Source organism: Scyliorhinus torazame, chromosome 2, assembly GCF_047496885.1.
Source record: "Scyliorhinus torazame isolate Kashiwa2021f chromosome 2, sScyTor2.1, whole genome shotgun sequence".
In the NCBI taxonomy this organism is placed as follows: Eukaryota; Metazoa; Chordata; class Chondrichthyes; order Carcharhiniformes; family Scyliorhinidae; genus Scyliorhinus; species Scyliorhinus torazame.
In genome coordinates this window covers 86,283,423-86,308,892 of record NC_092708.1, presented here as the reverse complement: position 1 = coordinate 86,308,892, position 25,470 = coordinate 86,283,423, and the positions used below count along the sequence as shown (strand labels likewise).

At 46.0% G+C, this 25,470-nt stretch overlaps 1 protein-coding gene across 2 annotated transcripts in view; it reads right to left on the bottom strand.

Annotated features, from left to right (window-relative positions):
* LOC140389325 (low-density lipoprotein receptor-related protein 2-like) overlaps positions 1 to 25,470 on the bottom strand; it is a 534,533-nt gene that overhangs the window by 162,310 nt on the left and 346,753 nt on the right. For both annotated transcript variants that reach the window (XM_072473491.1, XM_072473499.1), the window contains 7 exons: positions 24,192 to 24,377; positions 22,034 to 22,954; positions 20,815 to 20,980; positions 9,362 to 9,520; positions 7,330 to 7,619; positions 6,012 to 6,215; positions 3,578 to 3,820 (listed from right to left, as the gene is read on the bottom strand). In XM_072473491.1, coding sequence (XP_072329592.1) covers positions 3,578 to 3,820; positions 6,012 to 6,215; positions 7,330 to 7,619; positions 9,362 to 9,520; positions 20,815 to 20,980; positions 22,034 to 22,954; positions 24,192 to 24,377 — 2,169 coding nt within the window. The remainder of the gene's footprint in view (positions 1 to 3,577; positions 3,821 to 6,011; positions 6,216 to 7,329; positions 7,620 to 9,361; positions 9,521 to 20,814; positions 20,981 to 22,033; positions 22,955 to 24,191; positions 24,378 to 25,470) is intronic.

Genomic DNA, 25,470 nt, shown 5'->3' with positions numbered 1-25,470 from the left:
GCATTTTGTCCGTTGTCTCCGCCAGCATCTCCTTCATCATTGTGTGGAGCTCCGTCCTGAGTGCCTCCCTCATGGCATTTATCTCCGTTTTTATCTCCTCCTATATGGCGTTTATTTCCATTTTCAGCACACTTCTCCATTCCTCCCCTGTGTGGGAGGGGTGGGGGGGGGGGGGGGGGGCGGGGGGGTGTTATGGCCGCCGCATCCTGTTCCTGCTCCGCTGCTCAGCTCGCCAGCTTTTCCGCTTCCTGGTTTGCCTGAACCTCCACCTCGCCCCGTGGGGTTGTCTGCCTGCACGGCCGCAGCTCCTGTTTTGTTCCTTCGCCTTCGCTGCTGCTCCTTCTTACATAAGAACATAAGAACTAGGAGCAGGAGTAGGCCATCTGGCCCCTCGAGCCTGCTCCGCCATTCAATGAGATCATGGCTGATCTTTTGTGGACTCAGCTCCACTTTCCGGCCCGAACACCATAATCCTTAATCCCTTTATTCTTCAAAAAACTATCTATCTTTATCTTAAAAACATTTAATGAAGAAGCCTCAACTGCTTCACTGGGCAAGGAATTCCATAGATTCACAACCCTATGGGTGAAGAAGTTCCTTCTAAACTCAGTCCTAAATCTACTTCCCCTTATTTTGAGGCTATGCCAACTAGTTCTGCTTTCACTCGCCAGTGGAAACAACCTGCCCGCATCTATCCTATTTCCTTCATAATTTTATATGTTTCCATAAGATCCTCCCTCATCCTTCTAAATTCCAACGAGTACAGTCTCAGTCTGCTCAACCTCCCCTCGTAATCCAACCCCTTCAGCTCTGGGATTAACCTAGTGAATCTCCTCTGCACACCCTCCAGCGTCAGTACGTCCTTTCTCAGGTAAGGAGACCAAAACTGAACACAATACTCCAGGTGTGGCCTCACTAACACCTCATACAATTGCAGCATAACCTCCCTAGTCTTAAACTCCATCCCTCTAGCAATGAAGGACAAAATTCCATTTGCCTTCTTAAAAACCAACTTTTTGTGACTCATGCACGAGCACACCCAGGTCTCTCTGCACAGCAGCATGTTTTAATATTTTATCATTTAAATAATAATCCCTTTTGCTGTAATTCCTACCAAAATGGATAACCTCACATTTGTCAACATTGTATTCCATCTGCCATACCCTAGCCCATTCACTTAACCTATCCAAATCCCTCTGCAGACTTCCGGTATCCTCTGCACTTTTTGCTTTACCACTCATCTTAGTGTCGTCTGCAAACTTGGACACATTGCCCTTGGTCCCCAACTCCAAATCATCGATGTAAATTGTGAACAATTGTGGGCCCAATACTGATCCCTGAGGGACACCACTAGCTACTGATTGCCAACCAGAGAAACACCCATTAATCCCCACTCTTTGCTTTCTATTAATTAACCAATCCTCTATCCATGCTACTACTTTCCCCTTAATGCCATGCATCTTTATGTAGCACCTTTTGTGTGGCACCTTGTCAAAGGCTTTCTGGGAATCCAGATATTCCGCATTCATTGACTCCCTGTTATCTTTCCTGGCTATTGGTGCGAAAAAGAAATTCTTTTTTTTCCCCCCAAAGAAAAAACTGCCAAGGGGTTTTCTCCTTATAAAAAAGATTTTTTTTAAATATAAAAAGGAAATTTTTTTTTTCTGAAAGTTTCTTTGTTTTAAACGTTTTTTAAATTTTCAGGAGAGGAAAAAAAAAGGTTGAATAAAGAAATTATTATTTTGTTTTTGTCTTATTCTCTCCGTGCTCCGACTTTCAGGCAGTTTCTTGTTGCGATCCCCACTCCTCCTCCACGTACAGCTCACCGGGACCAGTCTCACCTTTTTTGTTTTTCTCTTCAGTTCCGTGGAATGGACCTGTTGTGCCTGGGCAGGGCCGATTTCGTGGGACTTTAATTTTTTTTTTAAAAACCCACCGGGAAAACCCCGAAAAGAGCCACAATTTTGCTGCGGCCTCTCCGTTCGCAATCACCACCAGAAGTCGATTAGCCCCAATCTGGATCTAACTAGTCCCCCCATCCATTTACCCACACACCCACTCTACCCACCTTACCCAGCTATCACAGAATCATAGAAACCCTACAGTGCAGAAGGAGGTCAGTTGGCCTATTGAGTCTACAGCAACCATTTGAAAGAGCACTCCACCCAGGTCCACTCCCCCACCCCCGCTCTATTTCCGTGAGCTACCCTGCACATCTTTGGACACTGAGGGGCAATATAGCATGGCCAATCCACCTAAACTGCACATTTTTGGATTGTGGGAGGAAACACAGCACCTGGAGGAAACTCACAGGGAGAACATGCAAACTCCACAGTCACGAAAGGCCCGAATTGAACCCGGGTCCCTGACACTGTGAGACAACAGTGCTAACTACTGTGCCCCCTACTCAGTTTCCACTCTACTCAGCTACCACTCTACCCACTTACCTCACACGCCTACCCATTTATACATCTACCCACTCACCCATTAACTCTGATATACACTGATGCGCTCAGCCAGTAACACACAGGCGCAGATCCTCCGGTCTCTTTTGGAAGGCCTGGCCCTATGACCTCATAGGATTGACTGGGAAGTTTAAATTCCGGTCGGCAATTCCTTTGCTGCCTGTGATCCTCTGAAAATGCCTCCAGCTCTGAGTTACAGTCAGAGACTTCAAACAGTTCTGATGTGCTTACCTGGATAATTATCCAAGAAATTACTGAAAAATCCTAGTCCAACTCCTGAGTAACTATCCAACTGGCACCCATGGCACCTCTTTGACCAACTGAATAAGCTCTCCTAACCCCAAGACCCCCTCGACACCCCAACTCCCTCTGACCATATCTGACTAGCCACAAATCCCTCCTCTCCCCTGGCCCCAACCTCCTGTAATCTGACCTTTCATTCCCTCACCAGCAGATTACCCCACTGACACCCCTCACTCCCCCGACCCCTCCTGACTAGCCCCACAACTGACACCCCACCGAACTCTTAACATCTCCCCACTCAGCTGATCTGACTAACCCCGTCACCCCACTCCTCGGGACCAGACCTGACTGACCCTCAACCTGACAACCCCTCCTGATCACACTCCTACCCCCTCTTCCACATGCCACCCTATTCAGCTGCTACTAGCCCTGTGCCCACTAAACACACTCACCCATTCACTCACTAACACACTCGTACCTAGAAAAGGGAGCATGGCTCCTGTGCAGATTCCCATTGCTGCACTCTGTGAGGATTCCTGCATTGAGGGAAGTCGGCAGGATCCATCGGAGTCAGAGCCTTTTCAACATGTGCAGCTAAGTGGGTAGTTTTCAGTTAGATCAGAGTTGGGCACATAGTTTCCAACTCTGATCAAATATTTTGGGCCTTAAAATTTCACAATAATTACTTTCTGCTACATTTGTGAACATATCACTCTTTTTAACCATGAATCCTTACTTCTGGGACACAGCATTCTTTTTAGAGAGTTGAATAAATAAGTCATGAGGTCTTTAATGGTCTTTGCTGCATCAATGACTACTTGAGCACCCTGTTTCTTTCCAGAAAGGCTGAATGAATTAATCGTACTTACGGCAGTTCCTCTCATCCGAAGTTCCGTTGTCATGGCAGTCGCTCACCCCATTGCAGACAGAGCTACTGCTAATGCATTTTCCATTATTACAGGAGAATTCTGTACTGGGATCACAAGTAGGGAACAAGCAACCAGCCTCGTCACTGTTGTCTCCACAGTCATTGTAATGATCACAGCGATACCTATATGGTGTGCACCGGCCATTTTCACAAGTGAAAGCAGTTGGCGGACAAGTATGAAAAGCTAGGAAAAGAACAGAGATAATAAAAAGTAAGCCATATATACAAGAAAATGCTTTACAAATGATGCAGTGGTCGTTCTCCTTTACACAAGAGAAAAATCTTAAGTTACCTTCCACATATACAAACGCTTCCAAATAGGCTGCATGTAAAATAAAATAAAATGTTTTGCATTTGGTTTTATTAATTTATTTCAATTTTGCATTTGATAAACAATATCTCAGGCTACCACTTATTGGTTTGGAACCTGAATGGCTAAGAATAACAACTGAAATTTGGAATTAAATTCCCTCTTCTTCCTCCTTCTCTGGACAAACAGGAATCACATCTCAGGATCAATGACCAGTTTTTGTCGACAATGGCCAGAGTATCCCTGCTATTCTCAAAAAAGTTCCTTCCGGGATTTGTTACATCCATCGGTTCAGGCTCGCAGGCCCTTGGATTAAATCTAACTAAAAAAAAGCATTTCCAACGATGCAGCGCGTCCTCAGTACTGGACTGATGCATCATAGAATCATAGAATCCCTACAGTGCAGAAGGAGGCCATTTGGCCCATCACGTCTTCACCGGCCCTCTGAAAGAGCACCCCACCCAGGTCCCGTCTCTCCCCCCCCCCCCCCCCCCCCCCCATACCCATAACCCCACCTAACCTGCACATCTTTGACCACTACGGGACAATTTTAGCATGGTCAATCCACTTAACCTGTACATATTTGGACTGTGGGAGGAAACCGGAGCACCCGGAGTAAACCCACGCAGACATGTGGAGAAAGTGCAAAGTCCACACAGACAGTCACCCAAGGCTGGAATTGAACTCGGTTCCCCGGCGCTGTGAGGGAACAGTGCTCACCACTGTGCACTGTGCCACCTCTTGTTTAGGTTGTGCACTCAATCCCACAACCTGAGGTCAAAGTGCACTAACTGAAATAAGATGGTTTTGTGAGAAAATTTATTTGATAGTATTCTAGAGCGTATCTAAAATAGAAGTTATTATAATGGTCTTTTTAAAGAAAAGTTAATCTCTACAGACTTATTCCTAATTAACAAGCAAATGTTAATCAATTAATTAATTAACATATGCTTATCTATAAACCAAGTAACAAGTACCTCTATGTGCATTTTCTCCAATGTGGACGGCTTGAAAGAGAGAGCAAAAATATTTATTTCAGTGCATTTGTTCTTTGGTACACCATACTTCCATTTTTTTCAGCTTTAGTTTTATGTTTATCTCAAGTTTACCAAGCCCCTCTTTAGCTGAAGGGGCAGATAGTCTCTGCAGGTCTGCTAAGGGTTCTTTTCTATTTGATATTCCATATTTCAGGAAAGGGAGGTGCATGTGTTGCTAAAATTAGTTCCTTTATTTCCAACAGCAGAATTGTAACCTCTGGATCAAATTTAATTCCTAAGTGCACGAATGACAACTTACATTTCCCAAATGACAGCTGGAATTCTACAGTCCACCGAGGTGGGATGGAAGGTCAGAGGGCTGAAAAATTGGGAGCTATGGCAACAATACTGTTCACAGTGACTAACTGTCCCCATCCCCACTTTAAATTTATCAATAGCAGAAGAGGCTTTAAATGGCCATTTCACTCTTGGGCCAAGGGGCAAATGGAATTTTACCCATGATAAAGGTGGAAGGAGTGAAGCAGTGGGGGGAGTAACAATGCAGACTATCTAGCTCAAAAGGCGAAACCTGTCAGATTGATGGCCAGGCAAGGGTAGAGGGACTCCTGTCCGGGTGCCCATGTCTACTGGTTGTTCCCCAAAGGTACCTACACAATGGCCACCACTCTAGTGGAGCTTGCCCTCAACGTATACACCAGCGGACGGGAGCCCTGTGCCCAGCTTAAAATTCAGCCCAATGAGCCTTCCATCTTAACCATGCAACTAGTTGCAAAGGGGAAAATAGAAGAACCAACGTAACTTAACAATAACTATAAATGCTCGTATGAGTGCTGAAACAGGCCCAGGTTCTAACAGGATTATCCAACTAAAGTAAGATTACCATTAGCATTTCTGAACTAAAATCATATCCATTTGCTATCTATGACTTCAAAGAAGGTATTTTATACAAGTTTTATTTTTATCATATATCACCAAATACTGACAACTAACCCTTTCAATATCGGGTCTACTGCACATCATGACATTTATGCTATGAAAATATTTGCAGCTAGTAATAAGAAACTTACCACACACTCTCTCTGTTTCATCACTCTGATCTCCACAATCATTATCAGTGTCACATTTCCACCTCTCTGGGATACAATGGCCATTCAGACAAGTAAAGTAGCCTGTGCCACATGTGGCAGTATCAGATAGAACACAATCTTGATTGTTATTAACCAGACGCCAGTTTCCATCAGCAGGGCACTGGCATTCTGAACCATGCGGCCCTAAAGGACAATTGCAATACAAAAATAATTTGCAGTACAGTGCTTGAAGCTCACAGTTAGCAAACACACAGCAACAAATCTATTTCTAGAGGACCTTACATGCCACATGGAAGCATATTGCAAATGAGATTGTGATAATGAAACTCAAACTATCAAAGTAGTTTAAATGGTTACTATTCATCTCTCTCTCACCTGAAAACGTCTAAATGCACAACGCTCTAAATATAGCTGGGTCACGTATCCTGATGCATGTTCAAGAGAAGTGACAAGTTGAATGTGCACGATTTCAGTACATTGACAGCCAAAGACAAAGCTATGTGGGCTTCCCTTGATATTTCCCATTGAACTGTACCCCAATTACAGCTTCCAGGAGTCTTGCTCTGCTGCGCTTACAGCTGCATAGCCATTGGGAAAGAATATGTCAGTCAATTCCCCCGGGTTTTGGTGGGGACGGGAGGCAGGCCAGCAGCACGGTTCAATTCCCGTACCAGCCTCCCCGAACAGGCGCCGGAATGTGGCGACTAGGGGCTTTTCACAGTAACTTCATTGAAGCTTACTCGTGACAATAAGCGATTTTAATTTTTCATTCATTCATTTCATATTGCTAACATTGAAGACATCTATGCAGATGCATGCACGTGGCAGTTCGCGGCACGAGGAACCATAGTCACAAGGCATATCCAGTCAAAATCAATAAAGGTATTTAATGGGGCCAATATAGAAAAGTAATTTCCTCTAGTGCAGGACTCCATAAATCTAAAAATGAAAGCCAGGCTATTTGGCGTCGAATCAGGAAGCACATTTCCACATAGACGGTAGTGGAAAATTTGAACCTTTTGCCCAAAATACTGCAGCAGTTGAAACCTTCTGTGCCATGATGACTAGATTTTTGTTAGGGAATAACAACAGATAAATGGACTTTACGTACAGATCAACCAAATCTAATGAATTTGTGGAACAAGCTCAAGGGGCTGAATGGCCTGCTTCTGTGCCTATCTTGTTCTGATTTGCATAAGTTGTGTTCTTAAAAGACCCGACTACAAAATTGAACGATTAATGTTCCATCATTTTTTAATCCAATTATTCAAATGTTTTAGGTGGGAATAGTTAGTACCTGGAGTACAAATGTGGCTGCAGCCTCCATTAAACTGATCACATGGATTACTGCATTGTTGCTGCTTCTTCTCAGACATAACATGGATATCCATTGGACGATGCGGTAGGTTTTGTACCATCACAGTCTGGTCTGACCCATCATGCTTATTGACCCGGTAGATGCTTCTAGTATTCCAGTCTGTCCAGTAGAGATACTCATCATAGAGTGTCAGTGCAAATGGGTATATCGCAGTGCTAACAATCACCTCACGGTTTGTACCTGTGAGACTACTGCGTTCAATCTTCCGGCTGAAACAGAATATTGTTGAATTTTGCAGAAAATACTGATTATTGAAAATTAACATTTTCACATAACTCCCATACCAGTGATACACTTTGGATCACTTATAAGCAATGATGCCGCAAAACTATTAGACACAAATTTGATAAATATGTAACCACTTAAGTTCAAAGCCATGGAGCCCCGGGATAATATCATAAATGATTATTCATGGGCAGCACGGTGGCACAGTGGTTAGCACTGGTGCCTCACGGCGCCGAGGTCCCAGATTCGATCCCGGCTCTGGGCCACAGTCCGTGTGGAGTTTGTACATTCTCACCGTGTTTGCGTGGGTTTCGCCCCCACAACCCAAAGATGTGCAGAGTAGGTGGATTGGCCATGTTAAATTGCCCCTGAATTGGAAAAAATGAATTGGGTACTCTAAATTTATAAAAATAAATAAATAAATAAATGATTATTCATGAATAGACAATTTTTAAAAAAATCATGACTATACTTATTTGTAAATTCAAAATACTACCATAAAATTACCTAGCCAGTTCTAGCCAGTGCAACTCAAGCAATGGCTTTGTTTTTGCATTCGCTCTGTTATCTAGGACTTCTACAGGGATCTGTCCTCATCTGCTTCTCATTTTCATTTCCATTGGCACCTCATAGCACTCATCTAAGGTTTCACTATTTTGATGCCGCCACTGCCTTTGCAATATCAGGCTACTCGTCCGACATCCATGAGTCAACAGTTATTTAATGCAGCGGGCAGCATTATTTAGCTATTTAGCATATTTACTTGGGAGGAAACCCGACCTCAGAGTGCTGCTAGCCAGTCTGATTGGCAAACACTCTATAGTGCCAGCAGCAGCAGTGGCCAAGATTGGACTACAAGCAGTCGCCATATTTAGAGTCCAGGGCTCTGAAAGTGCAGCTGGTCTCATGCTCATGTAGGGGTGGGGAGGTGAGCCCCTAGGAGGTTGGGAGAGAGGGATGGGGCTCTGGATGGAGTAGCCACAGGGGAGGGAGCATCCATGAGTGACAGACCTTGTGGGAGGGGTGCCTTATGTGGAAAGGACGCCATTAAAGGAGATGCTTTTCCTCCCTTCCCACCCAAGGCCTGAACAGGTTGACTTCCTAGGCCTCCCGTTTTGCTCCTGAACCCCTCCCACCAGCCTCAACATTGAGGCGAAGTGTGACACAGTCATCAACTGCCCGCTAATGGGCCTCAATTGGGACAAGGGTACACTGGCCAACCCAGGCCTGGCCCATCCTACTGTAAAATTGTGGACCCATTGGCCAGACAGGAGAGGGAAAGCCATCCAGGAAATTTTACATGCTCCTCCTGCTGGCCAACCAACTTCAGGACTCAGTGACATTTCAGGCCCTACATATGTTAACTCTTGTCCCTCATTTTTATTTTGCCAGTCAGCTATTCACTTCAATGCTGCAGCTGGCCTAAAGGTGTGTGTGTCTGTGTGTGAGGCTGCCACCAAAGGAAGATTTTCCAGAAAGAAGAGAAATCACAGTGGAGGTGTTTTGAGAGGCCCATGTTGGAGGGAAGGGGTGGGGAGGGAATCTGGAAGGGGAATATCCCATGAACCATTCTTCGTCTCCAAGTAAGAGTGGGTGAGAACATAACCTTAAATTATGAATAATTTGTGAAGAAGCACACAAGACACACCGAAAGTACAACTAAATGAAATTCTAATTCTTCCACATAAGTCCATAAATGGCAGGAAAACCATGATTATAAACATACAGAGAAGCATCAGCCCAGTAGAGTTTCTGATCTTCGTAGTCCATTGTCAGTCCATTTGGCCACACTAAACTGGTACTTATAATTGTTATACGAAAACTTCCTCCCAATGTTGCTCGTTCTATCTTAGGACTGGTTCCCCAATCAGTCCAATACATATACCTATTAGAAAAAAACATATCATGAATTAAGGCAATTCTGAATAATAGTACCATGAGTATCCTGCTATTTTAATGCAATGTAAATGACACAAGGAGGGATTTTCCTGACCTAACCTGGAATGCAGCATGTATCAATAAACTAGGTTGCTCAGGATGCGGACATGAAAATTAATTTGCTCATTTTTTTTCATTTAGATTAGTGGAGGAAAATCAGGCAAGTTCCTTGACATAATGCCTTCTGCCCAATACAATTATGTGATACTCACTACATTTTTTCTTCTACTTAATTTTCTTACTCACGATCTGAGCAAAGAGATCCACTGATCTGCTACGGGTTATGTTTGTCTTCATTTGCTAATCCTTGTTGTCTCCCTTCTTCAAAGGCCTCCCTTCTTCAAAGTCCCATTGAATGTGTCAGACTTTAGACTTCAGGTCTGCGTGCTCTTATTCTTCCAACCCAGAACAGAAATCAGTTACCCATTGTCGTGCTGGGTGTTCCGCTATACAAACGAACCAACACGGTTGTAGATGGTACAACTCTGTTTTATTATTCTTGATAACATCTACTGTATACTTCTGGCTGTGGTTCGTACTTTACCAGTAAACCTGTGGACCCAGCCCTTGCACTATCTTAGAGAGGCACTCAGCACATAGTGTATGTCTGAATGGCACGCTGTGAGCTCTGTGCTCTGAGCTATCTCCTGCTGGAATGAGCGGGAACTGTGGTGTTCCCCGTTTTATAGTGCGTGTGCTCTCACTGGTGATTGGCTGTGATGTTGCGTGTGTGTTGATTGGTCCGTTGATCTGCCCATCAGTGTATGTGTGTGTTTGCACCATGATATGTTTGTATGAATATCATGACACCCATGTGGTCCAGAGGCCTGTTTTGATGATTCACTAAGCACACTTGAGCAGCAACAGATGCAAGTGGAAAGGGTTGCCCAGAGGACAATTCACTGTTGAGCAAACTTGAGTGTAAGCTGCTGATCTGGCAATGTTAGTTAACGTGCAATTCAATGTTGGTCTTTATGTGAGTTATTTAAGGGTGGGAAGCCCAGGGCATATGATCAGTCAGCTGATGCATTCTTTAGTAGGTTGTAGCTTGACATCTCTGCAGGTAACTGTTGGAGTCCGAGTCCTCCTACTTCCTCATTATCCTTTATATTCACAGTGCCCTCTCCCTTCTCAACCTGAAGGTCCTCATCCATGGGTGCTCAATGGGTTGTCTCTGCCACATAGCAAATCTTTTTTGCGTACAACAAACCACTATTATTCCATTCACTCTTTGTGAACTGTGTTACAGGATTATCCTGTACAAGTCTGTATGATCAGGTTTGTCTAGTTAACAGAATAATTTGATAATGTCAATGCTCAGCATGCTTGCGCTCTATTTGACCCATGTATCTGATTGTCGTACTGTCTGTATGCTGAGGTCCTCAAGAGGAATTATGAGCCAAATACGCAGATAATATGCTTTGTTCCCTCAGCATCTCATCTTTTGTGAAGGGATAAAGAGTGGAGGTTAGAGGATTGTTGTAATTTGCATGAAGTGTGATTTGTGATCACGGGCTAATTATACATTAACAGACTCGATGTTTGTGATATTCTTGGCAAAAATTATGGCGTGAAGGAAACTAGGAGTATAGGCAATGCTAGACTGGGGAAGATGTAATCTGTGCAAGACCCAAAGTCTATCTCTTTTGCTTCTAGATACCTGTGGGAAAAGTGATTGAAGTGCTTGCTTACTTGCTCACTTACTTAATATAGGCTGATATGTTACTGATATCTCAGTATCATATCCGATAACTGGAAGAGGCTCCAGGGAAAGAAATCAAAGGCTGCAGAGAACTTGCGTGGAATTTTGAGCCCACGTTAGTTGTTAGTGAGAATGGCAACGTGGAACCAAAATCCTGAAAACGTTGGGAAACGCAATTTTCACTGATGAGATTGCATTTCCCGATTTTCCTGCCCCACGCTGTTAGCCTTGCCTCATTCATCTCTTTCATAAATGAGTAACACTGAAGTGCTGTAACAAACATTAACCACTTCAAAGAGAGTTACGTGGGGCGCGATTCTCCGACCCTCCACCGGGTCGGAGAATCGCCGGGGGCCGGCGTGAATCCCGCCCCGTGTCCTGAATTCTCCGCCACCGGAGATTCGGTGGGGGCGGGAATCGCACCACGCCAGTTGGCGGAAATCGCGCCGGTCGGCGGGCCCACCCCCGGCTATTCTCCGGTCCGCGATGGGCCGAAGTCCAGCCGCTGTCAACCCACGCCAGCCGGCATGGATTGAACCACCTTTTGAGCGGCGGGACAAGGCGGCGTGGGCAGGCTCCGGGGTCCTGGGGGGGGGGCGCAGGGCGATCTGGCCCCGAGGGGTACCCCCACGGTGGCCTGGCCTGCGATCGGGGCCCACCGATCCGCGGACGGGCCTGTGCCATGGGGGCACTCTTTTCCTTCCGCCTTCGCCATGGTCTTCACTATAGCAGAGGCGGAAGAGACCCCCTCCACTGCGCATGCGCGGGGGTGCCGTGAGCGGCCGCTGATGCTCCTGCGCTAGCCCCTCAAGGTGAGGGCTCGGCCCCTCAAGATGCGGAGAATTCCGCACCTTTGGGGCGGCCGATGCCAGACTGATTCGCGCCGTTTTTGGCGCCGGTCGACAGATATCGTGCCGATTTCAGAGAATCCCGCCCGTGATGTCAATTTTCAGCTCAGCGCTTCAAAATTACTTAAGCGTGAAGGGGGTGATTAGAATGCACTTAACTCTCTTTGAAGTGGTTAGTGTTTGTAAACATTGTGGTCACAGCACTCCAGAATACTCATCCATGAAGGGAAATGATTAAAGCAAAGCTAACACCTGTGTTTGCAGAAGCTGTCAATCGCAGTCCACCAAGAGAAATGTATGAATGGCTTGCAGCTAAAGGATCTGAGGGGTTTAAACACTGGCCGTTGCTTTTCTCTTTCCAGGGATGGTCCAGTGGGTCTCGAGGGATGGACGGGTCAGGTCACCCCAGTACTTAAGGGAAGGAGGGAGTCCCAGAAAATCCAGGAGTGGGGATGAATTGCGAAGCTGGGTGGAAGGTGTGGGGCTGCTTTGCGATCGGGGGGGGGGGGGGGGGGGGAGCTGATCCGAGATGCAGGGGGATGTTGGGGGCTGATTTGTGATGTGGGGGGGCATTGTTGGCCAGCCGTGGGGCTTCGCTATCCAGACACCCATCCAAAACCCGATAGTGGGATTCCCTTTGAAATCCCCCGTATTCCTCGGCATCCATAAATGTGCATGCCGAGTGATATTGAATTCCTTTCAGATTTGCGCTCCCAATGGGACCACAAATCAGTTCCAATTCACCTCCAATGGGAGAACATAGGGCTGGATTCTCCGTCGTTGGGATGCTCCGTTTTGCCGGCAGCCTGGGAGTTTCCCGACGGCGTGGGGCTGCCCTACAATGGGAAATCCCATTGACCAGCCGGCAAAATGGAGCATCCCACTGGCATGTTGAACCAGAAATCTGGTGAGGTGGGACGGAGAATCCAACCCATAGTCTCCCAAAAAGAGAATCCCGGCCATTATAAAATCATTAGTGAGCCCTCCTGCCGGGATATTTCCCCTCCTCACTAAACAGTTGTTGCAACAGCTGTATAGAAACAAGAACCTGGTGACATAACCTCCAAAAGGAATATTGGAGGTGAGCGCTCGGGTCGCCATTACCCTCCAGGCTGTAAACTGGAGAGGGGACACTGGAGAGGATGGGGGCGACTCAGATAAGTGAATCTCAGGTCAGACACGGGGGTTGTGCCTCAGAATTTCAGGAGGCTGGGGGTAGTGTCACTCGCAGGCCTTAGTGGCCCTTCACTGCTTTGGTCCTCCTGGACTAAAGGGGTCTGTCGGCTGGTGTACATGGTTTTGCTACACGCGTTCCCTTTGCTGGGCTTGTGACCATTTCTACACTTCCTTTCTGGAGTGGCAGATGGAAGCGGGTGAGAGTGGGTGAAATCACTAGGTGAGCACAAGGGGCGACAGTGAGGCCCCTGGGTGAGGTCCTGTGAAATGTCCGTCTGCATGGGCAAAGTGGGGAACTCTGACAAGGAATGTTGAGCAGCTACATTAGGGCAGAAGACCCTCACACAGTGAGGACAATGAGTACAGTCAGGATGAACCCCAACCATCAGGCTGCAAAGTGCATCTTCAGGGCACGTGTTGTCTGGAAGGGAAAGGCCAATGGTTATAGAGGCCAGACCAGCAGGGAACAAAGTCAGGGTTCAAGGCGGGAACCTCATTTAATCCACAGCAGAGCTGGGGATATGGGAGTGCCACTGAAGGATGAAGGTGACTGCACATTCCTGTCTCAACATGAATCGGTATGCCTCGCCTACCACATCAGGAAGCGAAGTGCCTGATCAGATATCTGACCATTCCTTGACGAGTCAATTTTGCCAGTCCTACAGTGCATGAGTGTGCAACTGATTGGCGCCCAATGGGAGCGGAGCCCCCAAAGCAATAAATACCAAGACTTACACCTACCTCTCCATGACAGTGAGGTGACACAATGCACCCCTAATGCAAGGTGGGAGAGTAGAGGGCGCTCATCACTCACCCATTCAGGACATGACAAGTCACAGCTTCTTGTTCACCCATGAGGTTAAAACGCAGTCAACTGCCTTCAGTCCTCACCCTTGTTACGCGATGGAGCATGTGGCCTGCCAAGGTTCTGAAGGGTCGAGGCATTTCTGGCAGGCGGAATTGAGAGGGGCAACTGTAGACGATTGACCACTGTGTGAGAAGGGAGGGATTGGGGATCATTGGAAAGGTGCCCAAATTGGGGAATATGCATTGATGGACGTTCCAGATCCTGAGAGGAAAGGGGGACTCCTCATCGCTCACTTTTATGTTATCGTCCTGTCCCGACAAATGGGCAGTCTAACATTGCAGCCTGCAGTGTTAACATCCTCTCAATAAAGCTCCACGTTTTTTGGTTGAACGTCCAAGGCCTGCAGACTCAATCTTGGATCCACCACACCTGGGATCCCTGGGTCCCTCTATAGGATTGAGGGCCAGCTGGAGTGAGATCCAGAAGCCCCACCGTCCTCTGGTGCTAACACTCATGGATTCCCACAAGCGCCTGCACCATGTAGTTGAAGGCTTGCACTGTGGAGCTCATTTCCACATCCATGGTGGTCATGACCTGAACTACAGAGCAGACATTCCCCACCATGCACCTCCTGCAACAAGGTCTCCACTGCGGATGCCACCCTCGCAGCATTGGCCTTGTTGCTCCGGAGTGACGGCATTATCTCCTTGGACTGAAGGCGATGGGCTTCTTCCAATCGGCATTGCAGCCTGAGGAGGGAATCTGTCATCCTTTCCTGATGTTGCGACTCTGCAATTGCAGCTCCAGCAGCTCTGGGATGACCGTACGCAGGAGCGTGTAATCGCCGGGGCTCAACAAAGTCCTTGTCTCTGGCATCCCTCCAAGTGCCAGGTCCTTGAGATATTCCTGCTGCTGCGCTAGTGGAAGGAGTGGGTGACAGCTGTGATGCCTCTTCAAGCTGGTCTCCAAGATGTCTCGCTCAGAGTTGCTCAGCTCTGTGGTGTTCAGGGGCCAGGAGGATGGTCCGGGCTGCTCTGCTGATTGACCTGCAATGAACGGGAGATAGCATTAGTGTCGGACAGGTGAAAGCTGATAGGAGAAATGTCGTTCACATGAGGTTTGCGCCATGGCAGGATGTGTTGAGGACCTGACACGTGTGAGAGGTAAGTAGAGATGGGCATGTGAGGAGCATAGGAGCTACTTGGGGAATTATGGGAGGAGGGAGTGGCTGTAACCTCATGAGGCAGATGGGAGTGAGATCACCCTGGAGCTGTGACGGATGTGTTAAGGGATGCTGTGGGAGACATGAGGAGGTAAACTTACACTGGCTGCAAGAAGAAGGTACTTAATCTTCTTTCGGCACTGTAGCTTTGCCCTCTTATGGAGCAAACTGGCACTCACAAATGCAGCCACAGCCTCACGGTCAGGGTTGGTGACCTTGGTTTGTGGACATTGGGCTGGTTGCATGGGTACAAAGTGTTACGTCTCTGCCTGACACATCCAGAGGTTTTCTGAGGGCTCCCTCCATGAAACTTGGCGCTGTGATCCTGGTCGTCATGCCCCCGACTGGACTCGGGAGAAGTGTTGGGGAGGCGTTTAAAAGGAGTGCCCCACTGATTGCAGAGATGAAGTTGGCTCTCACAATCGCAGTCACAGCCTCCCAAGCGGTGTTAGTCACTTTGCTGGCTGGACATCTGCTGATCGTGGGTACAGGGTATCCCGCCTCTGCTTGGCCCCATCCATAAACTTGCCGAGGCCTCCCCCGGTGAAGCATGGTGCACTCTGATTGCAGAGATTAAATTTGCATGGCATGAGCGAATCAGAGGCAGGTCGCTACGGGCGAGGCATGAGACTTGTGGAAAAAACCCTTTTCCTTAAAGAAGCTGAATATATGGCGAGTTCTCGCAGACGGGTTTCTCTCAGGTTTTCCTGCTAAAACCGACACTTTTTTAAAAATTGGAAAAGTCAGCCAGTTGACTGCAACAGATTCCTTTGAACATGAGTAGCCTCTTTATGCACTATTCATCAGAAAACTGCAGGCATCTTGTCCTTAACTTGGGCGGAATTTTATAATTTTTGCCCTAAGTGCTGGCTCATGCAAGAATATTAGCGTGAAGCTCACTGGCAACATTGCGAATTCCGAGATCGGGGAACTGCTTTCAAAGTGCCCCCCACCACATGCACAGGGACACCCCACTTCTCCAAATGGAAAACCATCCCCCCCCCCCCCCCCCCACACACACACTGCTAAGGGGCACTGCTAGGATATTGCTAGGGCATGTCTCTCCCCCCCCCGCCCCCCGGGTACTTACCTATTGTCGTGATATCATGGGGGGTTGTGCTGTAATTCACCAACTGACTACTAGGAGTCTTATTAGTATATAAGTGAATGTTAGAGTCAGGTGACCTCAGACTGACTAGTGAGCTGGGGAGAGAGGTTGCTTGTCCAAGTTCATACTATTATTCATCTGTTGTTTGTATAGATTTGACCTACAGTTACTGTTAAGAAATCGTTTATAGCTTTAACTACAAGTGTTCTTGTAATATAAATTAGGCCATCCGACAAGAACATTACATTATGGGTGACACGGTAGCACAGTGGTTGGCACAGCTTCTTCACAGCGCCAAGGTCCCAGGTTCGATTCTCACTTGGGTCACTGTCTGCTTGGAGTCTGCACATTCTCCCCGTGTCTGCGTGGGTTTACTCCGGGTGTTCTGGTTTCCTCCCACAGGTCCTGAAAGACGTGCTGTTAGGTGAATTGGACATTCTGAATTCCCCCTCCGTGTACTCGCCGGATTGTGGTGACTAAGGGCTTTTCACAGTAACTTAATTGTAGTGTTAATGTAAGCCCACTTGTGACAATAAGGATTCTTATTATATTGCATGGTACCAGGGATGGATGGTATTAATCACTGAGAAAAAAACTATCACATCATCAAATGAAGCTTGCCACGAGGTCCACAGAGATTTGAAGATTTTGCAGACTGCAAGAATGAACTACATGAGTCTATTAAGCCACCAATGAGTCTCAGATTTCATAGTAATGTGGACAGCAATTGCCGTGTGTTTAAACAACAACTTAATCTGTTTCTTACTGCAGTAAATTTAGGAGATCAATCAGATTCGCGTAAGGTAGCGATGCCCCGAATAGTGGCAAGGCCCAAAGCAATTGCTGTGTTTAATACGTTTAAATTTGCAAACGATGAAGATAGTAAGTATTTTGAAGATATGATGAACATTGCACTCCCAGAAAGAATGAAATTTATGTGTTTAGATCACGTTTACAGAAGACAGAAGAGTCCGTAGATCATTTCATCACTGATTTAAATTTAAAAGTTAAAACCTGTAATTTTTCTGCGGTGGAATCTTCCATGATTCAGGCCAAATTGTGTTTGGTGTGAATGAAAATAAGCTGAAGGAACGGTTGCTGAGTGAATCGGAGCTGTCTTTGGAACAAACAGTTCAGATTTGTCAGGCTCACGAGCCAGCAGCACAGCATTCTAAAATATCTCTCAGTAATGGCAACATCTTCTTAGAGGAAAGCTCTCAGGTTGTCACCTTATTCCAAAAAGGCGGGGAACTTCCAAAAAAGCGGGAAAGTTCCTACAGATCCTCGCACACCAATAAACAGGTTTAAGATCAGGATAAAGTATTTCTGTGTAAAAGATGTGGTCAAAGGCACAAATTAAGGCAGTGTCCAGCGTTTGGCAAGTTTTGTTCCAGATGCAAAGGAAAACATTACTTTGCTCAGAATTGTTACTCTAGGTTCAACCCCAGATCAGTCGGCACAGTGGAGGACACAGTCTCCAGTGATGAAACATCATTGTTTGTCAGAGTAATAACAGAGAAGAATTTTTTGGAGACAAACATTTTTCCAGCACTTAAAAAAATGCAAACTGTTGCTCCATTTATAGTAAATGCGGTTCATGAGGACAAATGGCTGTTACCACTTGAAGTGAACGGTACAGTGGTCCAATTGAGGTTAGACACTGGTGCCAAAGCCAATTTAATCAGCATAACTGATTGAAAAAATCTAAAAATTCAGCTGATTAGAAGAAATCACAAAATATCTCTGAGATTAGAATTGTACAAGAATTAAATGTTATGGTGCTTGTGACCTGTGTAGTGGTGAAGAACATAGTTTATTCCATCCCATTCTGTATGGTATCCAAGGGCTAGGATTCATTATTAGGTGATCAGTCCTGTGAAGAATTAGGTCTGTGCAGTGTGAGATTGGTGGGGGTGAGGATGAGGATCGAGGTGAGGGAGTGGGGGTAATGGTAAGAGTGGTGTAAGGGTAAGGGTGGGCTGATGGAGAGTGTGGTGTGGGGGTGAAGATCGTGTGGGGGTGGTGTTGGGGGAAGGCGTTGGCACAAGTGTCATGGGGATCCGCAACTCAGCAGGGTCTCACTTCCTTGCCCGTGGCCGAACTTTACCCCAGCGGCCCTTTTCTCCGGGCCGCCGATTGCGCCCAGGGCCCTCTGCTCTGCCACAGTTAGGGGCTGCTGGTCTTGCGGCCCTCCTTCAGTCTCCCCCGCTCCCGGCGATTATGGGTGGCCTTCTCCTGTGGGGTGGCAATCGGAAAGTGACAGTATTAGGCAGTCCAATGCATGCAGCCAGGGGGTGGGTAACTGGTGGCCTCAGTGACCAGGGCACCCAGCCATAGCGGCTGGTATGGGTATCGGCATATGGTGCAGGGTGGGGGTTCTGCTGCACTCCAGGTTGATCGGGAGTCAGGTTACGGGTGTGTGGGATGCGGGTTAGTGCCAGGGGCATAGTGTTGCCTACCCACCTTGCCACCCTGAGGAAGTTGTGCAGTATCCTCTGGCAGTGCTGGCCGATCTGGATGGTGTTGCCCATGGCGCTGACCGTCTCTGCCACCTGTGCCCAGATTCGACGAATGGCGGCGACTGGCAGTCTTTTTCCCTGGCTGGGGTACAGGGCCATCTGCCTCTCCTCCACCGTGTCCAGGAGGGTCTCCAGCTTGGCATCGGTTAAGCATGGAGCTGCTCTTCTTGCTGCCATCTTGTTGGTTGGGATGGTGTGTGTGGGGAATGTAGTGTGTATATGCAACTGTAGCTTGTCAGCCTCCTGAGTGTCAATCGCAGAACTGGCAAATCCTGCACCGTTTCTCATTGGAATCGATTGTGTTCCACGTGGCGCTGGTGCTAGCTCCTTAACGGTTGCTGAATCTGTCCAGGTGCGGCGCCAGTTTTGCTGTTGTGGAACTCCACGAATTCTGTGCCGGCATCAACACTTGGTCTCAGAAATGGAGAATCCAGCCCAAACGCAGAGAGCTTGGCCGGGATTCTCCCTTCTGGGAACTGTCCCCACACCGGCGGGAGAACCGGCACCAACCACTCCGGCGCCAACAGCCTCCGAAAGTGCGGATTTCTCGGCATTTTCGCGGGCTAGGTGGACGGCGGAGTGGTTGGTGCCGCTCTAGTCGGCGCCAAAGGGACAGCGCGAGTTCGCCCATACGGCGAAGGGCCGGCGTGATTTTGCGCACGCGCAGAACTGCCGGCGTGGCATGAATGCCGCCCCGCCCGAAAAACGCGCTGGAGAATACGGCAGCCAGCGTCGGGATTCGCGCCGGTTCCCGGGGATTCTCCGACCCGGCGGGGGGGTCGAAGAATCCCGCCCATGTGTTTCATTTGTACAGGGCATTGCTGAGATCACAATGAGAGTACTTTGCACAGTATTGGTCTTCTCATATAGGGAAGGATATAAATACATTGGAAGCAGTTCAGATATAGTTTACTAGACTAATACCTGGAATGAGGGTGATGTTGCCTGGTGAGGCAATGTAGCCCCCAGGTAGTCAGGGAAAGGGCAATGCCAGGTTGGCAGTGCCAGAGGAGAGACCAGGGAACCCATGGAGGAGAGAGGGCGATGGTTCCCACTAAGCCCCGATGCTGACCATGGTGATGGTGGGGGCAGGGCCGGTTCCACTTCCACTTCACTTCCACTTTGGGCAGCACGGTAGCATTGTGGATAGCACAATTGCTTCACAGCTCCAGGGTCCCAGGTTCGATTCCGACTTGGGTCACTGTCTGTGCGGAGTCTGTACATCCTCCCCGTGTGTGCATGGGTTTCCTCCGGGTGCTCCGGTTTCCTCCCACAGTCCAAAGATGTGCAGGTTAGGTGGATTGGCCATGATAAATTGCCCTGAGTGTCCAAAATTGCCCTTAGTGTTGGATGGGGTTACTGGGTTATGGGGATAGGGTGGAGGTGTGGACCTTGGGTAGGGTGCTCTTTCCAAGAGCCGGTGCAGACTCGATGGGCCGAATGGCCTCCTTCTGCACTGTAAATTCTATGATAATCTATGATTTAAATTTGGGGCACCCTTTAATCAGGCACCCCAATCTCAGTTAAGCCAGGCTTGCTGGCTCTATGAGGCCCCACCCTGCCAGAATGGTGGGACAAACACGCCTACTTTTTCTTGACAAAGTGTCGAAAGATCTGAAAACCTGGCTGTTTCCCTCGGGAAAAACATGCCGGCTTTCAGTCAGAGCCTGTCACTTTGCCACCTTTTGGGAAAATTTTGCTCATGACATTTGCACTTGGCTGCTGGATAAAAGCCATTAGAATTTGTTTGAAACTAATTTCAGTAAATATCCAAAGTTAAAAAGATACAAAGATAACTACAATACAGGAACTGAATAATAAAGCACTCGGTTTGAATATATAGTTTGACCAAGCTTACCCTCTGCAAGGATCCAGTACGATAGCTCTTGGCCTCGGAACGTTCGCAATGATTGTGCGATCACTGCCATCCACTTTTGTGGAGCTAATTGTTTGATTCAAATAATCGCTATAATAAATCCTCTTGTTAATCCAGTCATAGGCAATTCCATCAGGAGCACCCAAACCTCGGAACAAATATTTGTATGAATTATTTAATCATTTAAAATGTATATTCACTGACATGTGAAAACAATAAGTAATCTTTGGTTCTCTATGAAACAGCATTAGCTTTGAGTCATGAATTCTTCGAACCCACTTCAAATTTCTTAAGTAAGAGCAAGAAATTCTACTAACTAAGAAAATGATCCAATATTGTAATACTGGACCAATTAAAGCAGATGTTCTACGCTATGGGCAGGATTTTCCTCACCCCTCCATGGTGTATCCTGCACCGGTGGAGGGACGGCTTCCTACTGGCCGGCAGTGAGATTTCATGGTCCTGCCGTGGTCAACGGGCTTTCCCGCTGAATGCACTCCTCACCGCCGGGTAAGATCCTGCCAGCCTGAATGGCCAGAAAATCCCGCCCTATATTCCAGGATAGAATCCATAAGATCACTAATTCCAACTTCAAAATTCATATAACTAACAGCATTAAATCAAATTAGTTATCAGGTTCAATTTGTCATTGTTAGCGGAATCAATGATATTGATGACCTTCTTGTTGTTGTGATAGGGAAATCAAGTTTTACTGCATTTAGAATATTATTTGTAATAGTGGTTGTCTATTATCTATTCTAACTATAACTGGCCGATAACATGTTTGTTAACAATCCAACATGGTACAACAGTAACAGTTTGCATCTATATAGTACCATAAATTAGAGAAATGTCCTAAGTTGCTTCATGGAAGCATTAAAAAAACAAATAAAATGAGCATTGAGCCATAGCAGGGAACATTAAGAGGGATGCGGAAAACCTTGGTCAGAAAATAAATTAGTGCAACGGTGGGAAGGGTTGAGGAAAATAATTGCGGAATATAGGGCCTATCTGCTGAAGGCACAGTAACCAATGATGGGGCAGAGGGTCAGTGGATGCAAAGAAGGCCAGGGTCACAGAATGGAGATTACAAGAACTTTCATTGGCCAAAGGTTTTCCATTATTTGGGATCTTGTACTCAATTTTATTGTGGCTTATCTAACAGTTATGTTACTGACTGGAAAGTAATTGTTGTATTTACCTGTTATCACCTGTGAAGGTGAAGCAGACATTTCATCAAGACTGAGGTAACTGATTGTACTGCGTCCTTGGGTAAAGATTTGTGTGAAATAAATTCTCTTGTCACTGCTGTCATAGTCAAGAGCCACTGCAGTCCACCATACATTTACTACTGTGAAGGGCAACGTGTGATCAGCAGTATCTAGGTGAAGACTGCGAATGGAGCCTTCTGTTGCATATATCAAATAATCATTAGTGATGATCATGCACTGTTTGCCATCAGAATCCAACCTGCCATGGGCACATCCACATTTTGGCACTTGCAAACTAGGCAATGCAAAACAAAATTGTGCACATTCTCCATTCAGCTCCCAACAGGGGTTATGGTTTATTTGCTGGGGTGAAGTTGGTTGAATCCTTTTATCAAACATTACCACATCCCTTAATAGGTTCAAGTTGTCTCGGATAACAGAAGGTTGTTCTATGTTTCCAGGTTCTTTACTTGCAAGCAAAACCTTCTTCAAGTTTCTGTCTACCCAAATCATGCTGTTTTCAAAGATCGTAATTCCAAATGGAGTTGGATAGCGACTGCCATACCGAATTATCTGATGTTCCTCACCATCAGGTGAGATCCTAGCAATCAGGTCGAGGGAGTCATCAATCCAGTAGATGTAGTCATTCGTGTGGTCAACAGCTAGACCTCGTGGCATGACAATACCATCATCCACCAAGACAGTTCTGTTGGAGCCATCAAGGAGAGCACGTTCAATTTTGGGATTCTGCCCATAGTCAGCCCAGAAGATACGTCGGATCTTTGGATTTACAACAATGTGTCTCGGCCGATCTACTGTTGTTTTGATGAGAACTTGACGAAAAGTGGTGTTCAAACGTAGAATTTCAATATAACTTTCAGTAAAGAACGCATTTGTGAAATACAGATTGCCTGTTCACATAAAAAAAGAAACATATATCATTCTTTCAAAGGATAAAGACCAGGTTCTATAATATAACCAAATGGCAAGAGTTGAAATGCAGACTTGTGTATAGTACAGAAACAGTTTGGAGTTCAATATGTGTGGTCAGGGTGGTGCAAATCCAAATTCACAAATAGGTTCAAATCACTGAGCGATTTTAATATATATCATTCATCCCTGATCATTTTAATTATTTTGTTTAATATGCAGAAGTTTATTTTTCTTTGCCTTGTGAAATGTAACAGAGGCTACATTTGGTATTCAGCTGAAGAAATTACGTATAATGAAGAAAAATTGTGATATGTTACTGAGGGCGAAACACACGAAAAGTAACAGCTACATCAGAACATTGCTGAACTATACTTTCTGGTCAGGCGAGTATGATGCAGAGTCATAGGACTCCACTTTACAGAGAACAAATTCTGAGTATTAAAAGAGTTTTCAGTCTAACAGTAAAAATTGAAAGCTGGGTACTTTTAAAATGCTTCACACCAAGCTGTGTTATATCAGGCCAACTATGGTCTCATGCCTTCCGTTTTCAATAGGCTTGGGATCAGACAGCCTTGATTGCCACTTCAGCATTGATAGCAACAGAGGAAATAGGAGTAGGAGTAGTCCATTTGGCCCCTTAAGCCTGTACCACCGTTCAGCAAGATCTTCTACCTCAATACCTTCACTCACACTATCCCCACTATTCCTGGTTGAGAAGCATTGTGATTTTAAAATTCTTCTCCTCATTTTCAAATTCCTTCATTGCCATGCCCTTCCTGATCTTTAGAATCTCCTTCAAACCCACAACACCTCAAAAAGCTGCATTACCTATCTATGGCCTCCTCAGCATCCCTATTTCAAACTGCTTTACCATTAGTAGCAGCACCTTCATTATTCCAGGCTCTGTGATCTAGAAGGGCCTGCCTATAATTCTCCACCTTTCTACTGTGCTTTCCTACTTTGAAACACTCCTCAACAGTTAAGCTTTTTGACCAAGGTTTTGCCCATTTGACCTGATGTCTCCATATGTGGCTCAGTATCATACATTGTTTTATAATGCACTTGTGAAGCACCTTGGGACATTTTACTACATTGAAGGCACTATATGAATATAAGTTGCTATTGTTTAGTAAGTAAATTTCCTCTAATACAGCACGCAGAAATTGCAAGTGGTTACTGTAAAGCAGGATGATAGAAACTTGGTCAGCCCCTGACCTGCCACCCAATCCACAGCAATTCCTCGAATACCATTCTGACCAATTCCTGTAACCAGAACGTTTTGGAAGGAAGACCCATCAGGTTTAATCCTGCGAATAGCATTCCTTGAAGCTGTGGAACTGGAGTCACACCAGTAAATAAACCCTGAAGATATGTGTACATCCATATGTAGGACAAAGCGACCTAAAGGAAAACATAAAAATATTACTTCCTCTAAATGTACCATTCCTAGTTTGAACAAAAAGCAAAGAAACTCAAAGAAAGTCAAAACTAAAGGCAAGAAAACATTTTTGGAGCAATTTCCAAACAAAATATTCTTTTTTTTTTTAAATTCCAATTAAGGGCAATTTAACGTGGCCAATCTACCTACCCTGCACATCTTTGGGTTGTGGGGCTGTGACCCGCACAGACACGGGGAGAATGTGCAAACTCCACACGGACAGTGACCTGGGACCGGGATTGAACCCGGGTCCTCGATACCGTGAGGCATTACTGCTAACTACTGCACCACCGTGCTGCCCCTCAAACAAAATATTCTTAAGTCACTTAATTTTTAAACAGGTAAAATACTCAACAGCTGTAAATATATCATAGATATTTTATTAATAGTTTTCAAGCATTTGGTTAATATCCACTTAATAATAAATTTGATAGGAATTCAATTCAGGGATTTTTGTTTCTGTTAAAAAAAGTTAATTGCAGAATTACAGGTAAAAAAGCGTCAACCGCATGAGTCTTCAGATTACACATTTATATCTATGTGGCTGTTAACCACACACATACAAAGTTCCACAGTCACAAAATGTGTCAAATTGCACAAACACTATAGTCAAAGTAATCTGAGGACTGCTCGTTCACATTATCATTAATTTCACAGTAAAACTGCTTTGTCAAACTTTACATGCTTCTTATCCCTCCTTCCAACGATGAATGTTGCAGGTAGGAACACCTGATAATGATCATTTTGTGGGATGAGTAAAAGACACAACACTGCCTAATATCCTCGATTAGCAGCAGCATCCAAAAGGAGGCAACCGTTGTGTTGAAAGGAAAGACCAAAAAGATTTGGCCCATTAACTGGAGAAAAGAGTGGAAACATGAACTATAAGAAGGGGAAGAAGAGTTTCAATTTGGACTTGGAATGGGAGGAACATGGCAGAGTAAATGGGGAGAGGGAGAGAAAGAGGATTTCCAGTGTAAACTAGTGGGAATAGGAGGACCGGGAGGAAAGAAGGGTGCCTGCAAGAACAGGGAAGACAGCTGAAAGGTGTCAATG